At 36.5% G+C, this 13,801-nt stretch overlaps 3 protein-coding genes across 3 annotated transcripts; 2 read left to right on the top strand and 1 right to left on the bottom strand.

Moving 5' to 3' along the window:
* The first annotated feature begins 2,896 nt into the window (after nt 1–2,896).
* LOC103862530 (PAMP-induced secreted peptide 2-like) lies at nt 2,897–4,290 on the top strand. The gene has a single exon (XM_009140240.3). It carries the CDS (start codon nt 2,959–2,961, stop codon nt 3,217–3,219), a length of 261 nt encoding a protein of 86 aa, XP_009138488.1. The 5' UTR covers nt 2,897–2,958; the 3' UTR covers nt 3,220–4,290.
* A 1,348-nt stretch (nt 4,291–5,638) lies between these two features.
* Nucleotides 5,639–6,712, bottom strand: LOC103862529 (transcription factor MYB73). Its single transcript, XM_009140239.3, has one exon. It carries the CDS (start codon nt 6,660–6,662, stop codon nt 5,865–5,867), a length of 798 nt encoding a protein of 265 aa, XP_009138487.1. The 5' UTR covers nt 6,663–6,712; the 3' UTR covers nt 5,639–5,864.
* Nucleotides 6,713–8,373: 1,661 nt separating this feature from the next.
* LOC103862681 lies at nt 8,374–10,963 on the top strand. The gene is made up of 3 exons (XM_009140359.1): nt 8,374–8,378; nt 8,460–9,491; nt 9,580–10,963. The coding sequence occupies exons 1-3, from the start codon at nt 8,374–8,376 to the stop codon at nt 10,961–10,963; spliced, it is 2,421 nt and encodes an 806-aa protein (XP_009138607.1).
* Nucleotides 10,964–13,801: the final 2,838 nt, after the last annotated feature.

The raw sequence follows: 13,801 nt of genomic DNA, 5'->3' as shown, positions 1-13,801 counted from the left end.
TTCTTAAACACATGAACGTACCAAATATACTGTGGGGTGAAGCCACAAGGCACGCGACCTATCTAATCAATAGGATCGCAACGCGATCACTGGCTGAGAAAACTCCATACGAGGCGTTACGGAACAAGAAACCAAGTCTTGCTCATCTAAGGATATTTGGGTGCATCTGTTATGCCAAAACAGAGGCAAAAGGTAGAAGAAAGCTTGATGATAGGTCTCAACTTCTGGTCCACTTGGGAACAGAACCCGGATCCAAAGCTTACAGATTACTTGATCCGGAGACGAAGAGAATAAAAATAAGCCGCGATGTCGTCTTTGACGAAGATAAAAGCTGGAACTGGAGCAACTTCACATCAATGAATGACGATCACGATGAAGGTTTTGAAATCGAGATACGAGGAGTAAGTGAGAAACGTGAGCTTGAAGGTACGCAAGCTCAAGACGAGACTGAAGCGGTTATTGAAAATAACAATGGAGACGAAGAGAATGATGATGATGATGAGAGTGGGGATGAAGGAGAAGGACAAGTAAGACGATCTTCGAGGGTTAGAACACAACCCTCGTACTTAAACGACTATATACTCATTGCCGAAACAGAGTGTGAACGACTTCTTATGGTGATCAACTCAGAACCATGGGATTGGTCCGAAGCTAAGGAATTAGAAGTATGGGTTGATGCGTGCAAAGACGAGATATTCTCAATAGAGAAAAACAATACATGGGAGCTCGTGGATCTTCCTGAAGGAATCAAACCTATAGGTTTGAAGTGGGTGTTCAAAATTAAGAGGAACGCCGACGGTAGTGTTAGCAAATACAAAGCACGATTAGTTGCGAAAGGATATGTTCAACGACATGGAGTGGATTATGATGAAGTCTTCGCACCAGTAGCTCGTATGGAGACAATACGTTTGGTCATTGCAATAGCAGCATCGCAAAATTGGGAGATACATCACCTTGATGTGAAAACTGCGTTTTTACACGGAGATTTGAGAGAAGAAGTGTTCGTCACGCAACCAGAAGGGTTTCAGGTCGCAGGCAAAGAAAGAAAGGTTTACAAGCTAAGGAAAGCTCTTTATGGTTTGAAACAAGCACCTAGGGCCTGGAACACTAAGTTAAATGCGATCCTCAGAGAGTTCAAGTTTCAGAGGTGCTCTAAGGAGCCCTCTCTATACAGAAAGGATGAGAAGACTGGAACTCTCATCGTGGTGGTGTATGTCGATGATCTACTGGTAACCGGAACTTCGACAAAACAGATCTTTGAGTTCAAGCGTGAGATGGCAACTAAGTTTGAAATGAGTGACCTTGGCAATCTGACGTATTACTTAGGAATTGAAGTCCTTCAGGCTAGAGAAGGAATTGTTTTGAGTCAAGAAAGATACGCCATGAAGATCCTCGAAGAAACAGGGATGAGTGTCTGCAACTCAACTCATATACCTATGGAGCTGAACGTAAGCTTAGCAAAATCAGTTGAGGAAAGGAGCATCAATGCGACAGAGTATAGAAGGAGCATAGGATGTTTGCGTTATTTACTTCACACTCGACCAGACTTATCCTTTAGTGTTGGGGTGTTAAGCAGGTATATGCAAGATCCTAAGGAATCTCACGGTGCGAGCTTGAAGCAAGTTCTCCGGTATCTACGTGGAACAACCGCTCTTGGTCTAAAGTTCACGTCAACAACAAGTCTTGGTCTTAAGCTTGCACAGGCAACGAACTTGGAACTGGTAGGTTATAGTGATAGCTCGCATAATGTTGATACTGATGACGGTAGAAGCACTGCAGGACATGTGTTCTATCTCAATGAAGGGCCGATATCATGGTGTTCTTGCAAGCAAGAAATTGTTGCTCTATCATCCTGTGAAGCCGAGTTTATGGCCGCAACAGAAGCAGCAAAATAAGCTGTTTGGCTTCGAGATCTTTTAGCAGAGATCACTGGACAAGAAAGCAAGAAGGTTACGATAAAGGTTGATAATAAATCTGCCATTGCTCTGACTAAGAACCCTGTTTTCCATGGTCGAAGCAAACATATACACCGAAGGTTCCATTTCATACGGGAATGCGTAGAGAATGAACAAGTTGAAGTTCAACATGTTCCTGGTAACGAACAGCGAGCCGACATTTTGACTAAGTCTCTTAACCGGATCAAATTTGCGGAGATGAGGAATCTCATCGGTGTTTATGATGTGAGTGAAGCTAACTTCAAGCTTAAAGGGGAGAATGTTGGAGTAAGCTTAAACTTAGCTTGAGAAAGAATCTAACCTAATCCTACCGAGTCATGGTTATCTAAAAGGATTAGGATATATCTAAAAGTGTTATTACTAATAAGATTAGGAGTTATCTATTTCTTATATAAGGAGATGCATATGTTGTTGCATAACTTACCGAATTGTGTGTGTGATTAAGAGCTTAAGGTTTTGAGTGATTTTCCTTAAGAGATTAATAAGAGAGTTATACTTATTGATCAAGTTCTTATTGTGTGTGAGTTACTGAATTCGAGATCATAACCTGAGAACAGAGAAACTAGATAAACTATCCAATTGATTTACCAAAACCGACAACCAAACTTTCTCATTGAAATTCAAACTATGTTTGGTCCACAACTACACATTATACTTCAAAATGTAGCTGCCGTCTGCTCCAAAAAATCAAACATTATGTTCGGTATACAGTGTTAAATTTACAATAACATTTAATTTCTTTTAAATTTCTTATCCTTCGCTCATTGATCGCTTTTTATTTTTGAATCTGAACGCTCAATAAACCAGTTGGGATCTTCCCGAGAAGCAGCCTAATGTCAATGATCACGTTCTTCTGAATTCAAAACTTAGTTAAGAATAAAAATTCAACTTTGCATCTTCTCGTGTATTACTATATAAGAAATACTAAATCCACAAAACACTCACAGCAAATTTAATAATCTGATAACGAGAGAGCGAACAAAACGAGTTAACTTAAACTATAATGATGAGCAAAGGTGTTGTAGGTACGATTCTGCTCTTCATGTTGATCGGTGCGGTTCTTGTTGAGACTCGTCCCATTAGTGGTCTAACAAAGACTGAAGAGAAGAAACTCGTGGCTGGTTTTATCGATGGCTTATCACTTGGTTCGATCAAAGACTCAGGTCCCAGTCCAGGGAAGGGTCATAATTTCGTGGACGGAAGTGATACATCCCGATTTGAAAAGCACTCGGCCGGTCCAAGCCCAAGAGGACTGGGTCACTAATTTTCAAATCTTAGTTCAACACCCCGGCCGGTTTAAATTCCCATCTCCATCTAGGTCCAAAATATTGTTTCATTTTTGTTAGAGAGTCAATAACAAGAGTTGAGTGTCTCATCTATTTTTTTTTTTGCTATCAGTGATTATCGTTTTGTTAGTTATTTAATTCTATAGTTGATGATGTAAAATGTGACTGATAATTTCGATTCTGGTCAATATGATTTAAATGTAATAATAAACATGATTATTCTAAGAGCATCTCCAAAGAGGAACTCTATTTTGAAGTTTCCAAAACTCTATATTTGAAGTTTTAATGTGTTATCCTCCAAAATTAAAATTTCAAACCTAACTTCAAAATTATTTATATTTTACACTATAGTCCTTATATTTGTCATAGTTGATGTAAATTCATAAAACTTCTATAAATAACGAGTACATATATATAAATATTAATGAAAAAAATCTTACACTAAAATATAAAATTATAAATAAAAGTACATAATTAAATATTAAACTGCAAGCAAATACTACATTATTCCATAAAATTATTTTCGTAATGCTCCCATATATGATCAACTAGTGCATTTCGAAGTAAGTAATGATTTTCTTTATCTTTTATTTGTAGATTACGAGCCAACAATTGTTGAATAAGATATCCTCATACGCTGATAGTTTGATATCATCAAACGAAAAAATCCTTGATCTTTTATACGAAAGTACAACAAGCAGGGAAAAAGGTCGTGAGATTATTGAATTACGACTGCAAAATAAAGCAAAAAAATTAGCTTTTAAAGAAGTAAAAGAGGAAAATAAAATATTGCTAAAAAACTTAGCTTCTATCGATGATACTAATATTCGTGAATACATTCGATCTGAACAAGAAAGAATCGTACGAAAAAAGCGTCAAGAGCAACAACAACAACAATCATCTTCGGTTACACAAAATTTGTTTGGTCAATATTTTGGTATACCCGCTGATAGTTTGATATCATCAAACGAAAAAATCCTTGATCTTTTATACGAAAGTACAACAAACAGGGAAAAAGGTCATGAGATTATTGAATTACGACTGCAAAATAAAGCAAAAAAATTAGCTTTTAAAGAAGTAAAAGAAGAAAATAAAATATTGCTAAAAAACTTAGCTTCTATCGATGATATTAATATTCGTGAATACATTCGATCTGAACAAGAAAGAATCGTACGAAAAAAGCATCAAGAGCAACAACAACAACAATCATCTTCGGTTACACAAAATTTGTTTGGTCAATATTTTGGAGATTTGGGAGGTTTTGGAGCAAATATACCAGACTATTAGTGTTTTTATAATATTTAAATTTGAGTAATAATTATGTCTTCATGTGTCTTTTAATAAGTTTTTATTATGGTTTTTTGTAATATTCTTGTTGTTTAATTCTAGTTTTAAAATATTATAAATCTTGTTTTAAATTTTTTATTTAATTTCATGTGTAAAACTTAAATTTATAAAACAAATTTAAAATATTTATGAGATATAAAAGTTTTAAGGATTAAAACAATAAACAAAAAAATATTTAAAATTTATAAATATGATCTATAATTGGAAGGACCAAAATGCAAATAAAAAGATGAAACTTCAAATATGAAGTTTTGAAAAGTGAAACTCTATATTTGGAATTTCACTCTTCAAAACTTCAAATTTGAAGTTTTGAAGTTTCTTTTTGGAGAGCAAAAAACTCTATATTTGGAGTTATAGAGTTTTTTTTGAGATGCTCTAACAAATCGAGTCTCCCTCTCTGCTCTCAGGTCTATTGTGGTTTACGTAAGCAAAATTAGTAGACTGAATGGCATGAATATCTTGCCAACAGTTGGGATGAATAAATTAGCACGGATAGATTGATGGAACATACCGAGGAGAATCTTGTGAAACAGAAAGCTCTTGACAAAATCAAGGAGTAGAAAAGGCTTAGAAACTTTATACTATCTTTGAAGCATCTTTTTTTTTCTGATTTTGCTGACACCAAGGCTAATAACACACACAAAGAAACACATAGACATGTAGTTAGTTGATTCTCAACGTGTTTATTCATTGTAGTACACTTTCTCTCGTTTTCATGCTTTACCTCCACATTGATAAAAATATCAAAAGCTTGAACACATACCTATTATAAACACATTAGATGGCTGATCTATTTTTTCAGGTCTTCTAAAATCGACAAGGTTGAACTCGAGACCAAGAAAGATGGAATATGAGTCCTTTGATTCAATCAAAGAGTGAGATGTATTATTGAAAATTTTCAGAATTTCAGTGAAGCAAGGTTATATTATATTTTGTGAGATTTGTACTACCTAAATAATTGTAAGGTAACTTTGCTCTTTTATCCGCTTTACTTGTCTTATTCTGAAGCACGAAACTGTATGTATGATCGCTTATCAAACATCAACCGTATATAGTAACGTTTTGTTTCTCTGGGTCGTTGATATAGTTTTGTTCTTCACATTATTTAGTTAAAGGAACGTTTTGACTTTTTAATTTGAATCACGAATGATCATTTGATTTGCGACTTACTCCGTCTCTCTAACCATTGTTAAGCTTTGGCTCTATACATGAAAAGCTTGAAACAGAGTGAAAAGTTTTAACTCTTTTTCTTCTGGTTCTCTCCCACTAATTGTAACTACTCCATCTTCCCGATTTGGTTCACTATAAACTCTCTCAACCCGACACGACAGCTGTTTACACTTTGAGGCATACACAAACCACCACCGACGTCCCCTCGCTGTAACTCCGCCATGTAACTCCTCACCTCCGTCCTAATCATCTCCTGCACCGCCGTCATGAACTCACCACCGACTATCCCTCTCTCCTCCTCCTTTCTCACCGGGAATAGCTCCGCCGTGTAACCACCGTCGATAACCGTATCCCCGTTGATCCCAACCGTCTCCGTATCGCAACCGTTATTCCAAGGAAGAGACAAGCTTAGATACGTCGGAGGATCTCCACCGTCCGATGCGCTGACGTCAGATCCCGCCGGACTCCCGGGGCTAATATACAACCCGGTACACACACCACCGCTCGCCGCGCGCTTCGACGGCTGCCCTTCTCCTAAATTACCATCATACCCTTCAGGTGTGCATTTTCGCTTTAGCGTCGAGTTCCAATGATTCTTGACGGCGTTATCGGTTCTTCCACTGAGGAGACGAGAGATCGTCGCCCACTTGTTACCGTACCGAGCGTGCGCTCGTACAATCGTCTCGTCTTCCTCCGCCGAAAAACCACGGTGCTCGACCTCCGGAGATAGCTGGTTACACCACCGGAGACGGCAAGATTTGCCGGAGCGTGCGGGGATAGATTTGCTGATCAGAGACCAGTTTCTCGGGCCGTGTTCCTCCACCACCTTCTGTAATAGATCGTCTTCTTCTGGGCTCCATGGGCCTTTGATCCGCTCCATATTCTTTCGGGACGGACCTGACATCGCCGGATCTTCTTATCGGTTATGTTCTGTTTTTTCTTTTGTCGTTGGGAGTTTTAAAAGGCTTCAAGAAGATAAGCGTAAGAAGAGAGTATTATTTATACGAGGAGTTGCGAAAAGGTTACCGGTTCAACCCGTAATCTTTATTTTCGATTAACTGAAAAAGAAAATATTAAAGTAGTTAAAACTCGGCAGTTTATGCGTAATCTTCTGAATATTTTTAACTGCATAAAATATCTAACTTACACTAATTTATTTGTAGGAATTAGCAAACAAAGAAAACCGTTTTTGCCTATAAATAAATAAAATTTTATCACTGTAAACGGTCTTGACTAATTCAGTCAAATTTCTTTTGATGAATTAACTAATTAAACGTTCGGTTAATTAATTTTTAGGTAATGTATTATAATTAATATATATCTTAACTATGCTAGTATCTTCGTTTATCTCCTATTGAGATCTAATTTCGTATTTAAAGTTTTAAATGAAGCCATCTTCATGCAGCTTGGCTTTATTTTATTTTCCGGCAAGATAACATATCTTAGAGCATAACTATTGGAGATTTTTAGGGTGAAATTTTTATCGGAATATAAAAAAAAAATTCTTAACTTTTAACTAAAAAGCTAAGAACAGATTCTTAAATATATTTTTTTATTCCGCTAAAAATCCACTTTAAGAACCTTCCAATAACCATTCTCTTAAGTTTACCGACACACATATACGAGACTGAGTAGGTTATTTTACAAATATAATTAAACCTCCAAATAGTGACCATTATGGCATTATGTATAGCAGTTGATGATATAAATATATATGCACTAAACATAGATTAAATTCTTAAGCTAAAATAATTGAAGAATGTTAGATATACTTTAATAATGATAGAGAAAAAACGAAGATAAGAATGAAATTAACGGTTAGGTTATGACTATGAGCATTTGGTTTGATTAGGTGGTTTTTGACTGAGGAATCCAGCCTGTATCACTTACTAGTATTATTATTTTTGGATATTTTGCTGATCTTAAACAAAACAAATACCCATAAAAATATGGACCAAAAAGAGACAGTTGATTACGTGTCGCAAGAGGACAAGTTATAGATCGATCGCTACTACTTTAATTTGCTGGGATATTTTAATTTATAATTTGAAATTTTACAGGAAAAAAACATACAGCCTGTAAATCTCTACCTCCCTTAAACGGCGACTCCCTCACCGGCCGGTCACCCACCCACCTTACGTCTTTTGTTATTTTACTTTCATTTGTTCCACTAATAAGGAGTAGTATAGTAATTCGATGAAGAAAAAGTAGGGGAAAACGTCTTATTCGGACCTGCCGTATAAGTCTTGGGAAAATACATGCCTGAACATTTCAAGTTGTCTAAAACATACCCGAACTAAACGAAAATCTAAATTACATATCCAGATTAATAAAATCCGGCTTAAACATACTTCGACTCAAACGCTGTTAAATAATTATTAACGGTGATTAGTCAGATGCTTAGTTGGCAGATGAGTCATCATGATCAAATAATGGGCCGTCGTTTTGGTTGCGTCTTTTTGTGTCTCTCAAAAAAAAAATTTCACGTTGAAATCCCTAGAAGAAAATCGCAGACAAGAAGTTTCTTTTATCTTCATCACTTTATCTGCTCCAAAATCACAGACAAAATCAGAGTTAGGAAACAAAGGGCTGGATAATTCATCTGCCTTCTAAAAATGAGGTAAGTCATATAATGGTAATTTGAATAAAATTTTTAATTAAGGTTTTGGACGGACTCATTATATATTTTGTGAATTTTCAGTGAGAAAAAAGATACGGTATTTCAAATATATTACCGTGGGAAGTTTGTTACTGAAAAAGATGGAGATGTCACATACAGTGGAGGGGAAAGACATATGCTGCAGACACAAGCTGAGTTTCTGTTTAGAGGATTGATGGAGGATTTTCCAATGCCTTTGTATGGTCAAAGAATCTGGTACAAACTACCTTATGAGAAGATGAAGGATCTGAAAATATTGGGTAATGCTAGTGACACCTTTCGACTGATGTGTGAAGCGGCTTGTTGTACAAATTTTGTTGAAATTTATATGGAGCATGAGAATGTCGAAGATGCAGTAGTGAATGAAGAGGTTCAAGAAGAAGATCAGAATATTGGCGAGACAGAAGAGGTTGAAGAAGATGATAATCAAAATGGGGATGATGAGTTTGAAGAGGACATTCGTGTAGAAGCTGTTATAGGTGAGATTTCTGATGGAGAAGATAATGAAAACTACAGAGACACTCCTCCTTGTTCTGACGACGAAGAAGAACAAAATCGTAGACCTTATGAAGGATGGAAGAGAGGCAGTGGAGAGTTACACATAAGGCAAGTATTTGATAGCATAAAAGATTTTAAAGATGCAGTCTTTGAGTATGCATTAAAAGGAGGTTGGAATATCCAATTCACTAGATGGGGAGATATAAAATCTGAGGCAAAATGTGGAGTAGAAGTTGATGAAGGCGAAATCCCATGTTCTTGGAGGATTTATTGCTCGTTTGAAGAATCTGTTTCACAATGGATGGTGAAGACTTTCCAAGATGTCCATAGTTGTTTCAAAGATGGACACTGCAAGATATTATCGGATTCACGCATTGCAAAGATGTTCTTGAATGAAGTGAGGGAGGATCCAGATATTAAGCCCAAAGTCTTGCAAGACCAGATTCAGCTGCGCTACAATTTGAATCCATCTAGTGAACAATGTCGAAAAGCGAGGAAGAAAGCTTTGGACCTCATTCAAGCGGAGTATGACGAACAATTTCGCAGGATCAAAGACTATGAAATAGAAATTAAAAAGTAAGCAATTTTTTTTTTTTGCATTTGGTGAACAGAGATATGTATATTCTAAGTATTTAAAAATTTAAATCTATTTTTTGGTGTGCAGGAGAAATGCAGGATCGTCGACAGATCTTAGAACCGTTATTGGGGCTGCTGGACTTGAAGTTTTTGATCGTTTCTACGTTTGTTTTGTTGTTCTGCGAGAGACATGGCTAGCCTCTTGTCAACCTATTTTTGGGATAGATGGGTGCTTTCTCAAAACCATGGCTAAGGGCCAACTTCTAGCTGCTGTGGGAAGGGATGCAAACAACCAGATTTACCCTCTTGCTTGGGCAGTGGTGCATAAAGAGAACACTGACACATGGGTTTGGTTCTTGCAAAAGCTGAAGAAAGATTTGAAACTTGGAAACGGTGATGGCTTCACACTTGTTTCAGATAGACAGAAGGGTTTGCTTATAGCTGTGGATGAGGAGTTACCAAGCATTGAGCACAGGATGTGTGCAAGGCATATCTACGGGAATTTGAGGAAGATCTATCCGAACAAGCCTCAGATGAAGAAATTGTTCTGGAGTGTCGTTGAAAGTCATAACGAAGCCGACTACAAAGAAAGCATGAAAGAGTTGGAGGATTATGATAAAGAAGTCTACGATGCGTTAATGGCCAGGAACCCCGAGACTTGTAGTAGAGCCTTTTTTACGACGACATGTTGTTGTGAAGATGCTCTCAACAACAATTCAGAGTCATACAATAAAACACTTGAGAAAGCACGTGCCATGCCACTAGTTGAGATGCTAGAGACAATGAGACGACTAGCAATGAGGCGTATTGATCTTAGGAAGAAGAAAATTCAGAAGCACAAGGGGAAGTTCAGTTTGAAGGTTAGTAAGATGATTGAATCCGAGACAAGATTTCGGAAACATTGTACATCTCTTCCTGGACCTACTGGTGAGTTTGAAGTCTCTGAGAATGGAATGAAATATGCAGTTGATATGAGAGCAAGGACATGTAGCTGTAGGAGGTGGGATTTGACTGGGATTCCCTGCAGACATGCTCTCCGGATTGTATCAGATCATAAGAAGACTTATAAGACTGACAATTTGGTTTCACATTGGTATCTGACTTCTAAGTGGCAGCAGCAATACTCAGACTCCATCAAACCAGTAAGAGGAATCAAGTTCTGGAAACCATCTGGCGAGTCAACACTACATGCCCCACCGAGAGAGATATCTAAAGGGCGTAAAAAGAAGCCTCAACAAAGAATCAAGGGAGTTAACGAATCTCCTACTAAAGGGAAAAAGGTAAGTCAACACGCTCGTGTAATGCATTGTTCTCGTTGTGGTTTACCTGAGCATAATTGTACTAAATGCCCAAATTCCGGAGTTCCTTGTAAGCCTCGACCACCTAAGAAGCAGAAAACTACAAGACCTGAGGAAATTGCGGTCAGTGCCGGTGAAGGAGGACCTGCTCAAACTCAGCCAAGTCAGAGCTGAAAGACTGTATCGATTATTTTTCTTGTTTTAGGTGTCTGCAAACACCTTTGGTAGGCGGATTCGTTGAATATTTTGGTGTTCGAAACACATGTTACTAGACTGTTTTGGTATGGTATTTAAAATACTTTTTTGTTTGAAACCAGTTTATCAGTTTATCATTATCCATTCCAGATCGTCACTTACTATTTTGTTTTGATAAAATAGTTCATATATCACAACACGTCCAGCCCTTATATTCATTCCTTACATGCTTAACCAGAAAAATAAAATCACATCTTACGTGAAATTTTTTTTTGAGAGACAAAAAGACGCAACCAAAACGACGGCCCATTATTTGATCATGATGACTCATCTGCCAACTAAGCATCTGACTAATCACTGTTAATAATTATTTAACAGCGTTTAAGTCGAGGTATGTTTAAGCCAAACTTTAATAATCTGGGTATGTAATATAGATTTTCGTTTAGTTCGGGTATGTTTTAGACAACTTGAATTGTTCAGGCATGGATTTTCCCAAGACTCATACTGCAGGTCCGAATAAGACGTTTTCCCGAAAAAGTAGTATAGTAATTAGCACTCTTTTAAAAGCTGTGTGCTGAAAATAAAATACTGCGGGTTAGTTATTTGCGTGAAAATAAATAAGTTTATATACCAGGTATGTAATTTGAACTAAATTGTTGTAAAACACTACTTCGAATCTGGAGTCTCAAAAAAATTGACGTGTTGTATAAAATACATCTTTAGTGATTCATAAGGTTTTCAGTATAACGAGTTATATATTGTTTAATTCGTAAATGGTTGTTCATTCGTTTGGAATTCGTCAATCATCAAGCAATAGTTTATGATGAAATTGTTGTATGCATGCATCTTTAATAAATTTTATACGTAGATTATAAATAAATAGTGTGTTGTTATTCGGATTATATTTTATTATCAAAATTTGTAATGTTCAAATTTATGTTGAAACTTTTAGGTCAACTATATTAAATGGAACAATGATTGGAACGTCAACATGCGGAACAATTGCAATGTGATTTTAATGGTAACAAAATCATATAGATACATTAATATATATAGAAATTTTTGTTAATATTAATTGCGTGCAGTGTAATCTGTAAACATTAGAATTTGTAAGAGTATCTTCAACGCAGGTGCTTGAAGCAAGTGTTTAGTGTAAATGTTTTTAAGAAACTTAAAAAATAGTTGCTTATAGCGCACAAATAAGCACCAATTTAAGTGGGTTGTTTGCACTGTTCGTGGATCCCACTGACATGTGGTGATCCGCAAATGGTTCGTTTTTTAATTTTTTTAATCAGAAAAAAATAAGCACCTCCAAATGAGTTTCATTGGGTTAAAGATGCTATAAACATTAAGATCCTCGATAGACAATTATATGTTCGCTTTCATGAGCGTAGAATTGTATTCGAATGAGAGGTATTAAATGCTTTGTCAACATTTTCATTGTCAACATATATTTAAATTTTACTAATTAAACCAATCAACGGTATCACCGATTCACCAGACGTGATAATCAAGTAGAATCAATTACTCCAGTATTCCTGCCCGGAGAAAAAAATTCTCAAATACACCTACCAGAAGCTGCATTGATTAGAAAACAGATAAATCTTTAATTAAATTCGAAAAATTATTAAATGACCACGGAACGAACATAATTTTGCATATTTACAACCCAACCAGGACCATTTCGCGGACCATCCAGACCCGATCCATAAAATTTGGATCTCTTTCTTCATAACTTTCTACAACTTTGTACGAGTTGTTGTAATTGTAAATCTTGGTGTAACTGTACAGCGTATAAGATTCCGAATAATATAAACTGTATCAATTACAAAGTTATTCTAAATTCAACTAAGTCGCACTTTTTGATTTGCAAAGTTCAACTAGTTTTGATTGCATCTTTTACATTTGCATTATGTTCTTTTATGGAGACAGTGTTGTTAATAATAAATAAAGATTACTTTATAGAGAAAAACTAGAGACATTATATTATATGAAATGTATTTTACATAAACCTAGTAAAAGTAGATAAAAAGTACATGCCATAACTCATAAACACACAACTGATCTTCAATTGGCCAGTGGCTAGCGGTCAAGTGAATATCATTGCAGAAGTCCCAAGCTGCACATTGCCAGAAACAACGATTTCATGTCCACTGTGTTCTAGTTCCATCTAAGGAGACTACAAACACCGGTTCTATTACTGCAGAGCACCAACAATCATGTGAGACGTTGGGATTTATTCTTTCCAGTAGAGACATAAACACCTCAGGTTTTTCGTAACCTCAATGGCCTGAGGATACCGAAGTCGTACATGTAATTCATCCGATCAACAAATTCAAGACTAAAGCTAGGATAGTTGTGAACAAATCCTCTAGCATCAACACTAAACGCTAAGTTCAGCATTACATCTACATACTTGGCCCACAACAATCATCTCTCACCAGCAAGACGGATTTTTTCCCTTCCTTCATCAAGTAAATGGAGGACGAAGCACTCATACATACATCGCATGTAGATGGCCTCTAGATTACCGGCTTGGTAGCACCTAAGCCTGAATTTCCTTAAAGAATTAGCCTCATCAATCCAGTCATTCAAGTTAAAGAGATCTGCAAATCAATAGAAGTATTCTTCTCTGCCAATTTGATTGAACTCAGAGAAAGCAATTCTTTGAGAGAATTTTATGAAGCATGGAAGGAGGGGGAGAAGCCAAGTTACTGTTCGACATGGAGAGATATTTGTTTAATCAAGTAAATGGAGAGATTTTCGTTTTACTTATTTGGAGAAGGTGAAAAACCCTTCTATAATTGTGATGATCCT

Source organism: Brassica rapa, chromosome A03, assembly GCF_000309985.2.
Source record: "Brassica rapa cultivar Chiifu-401-42 chromosome A03, CAAS_Brap_v3.01, whole genome shotgun sequence".
Classification (NCBI taxonomy): Eukaryota; Viridiplantae; Streptophyta; class Magnoliopsida; order Brassicales; family Brassicaceae; genus Brassica; species Brassica rapa.
Note: the sequence above shows the minus strand (reverse complement) of the source record. Positions and strands in the feature narration are given on the sequence as shown.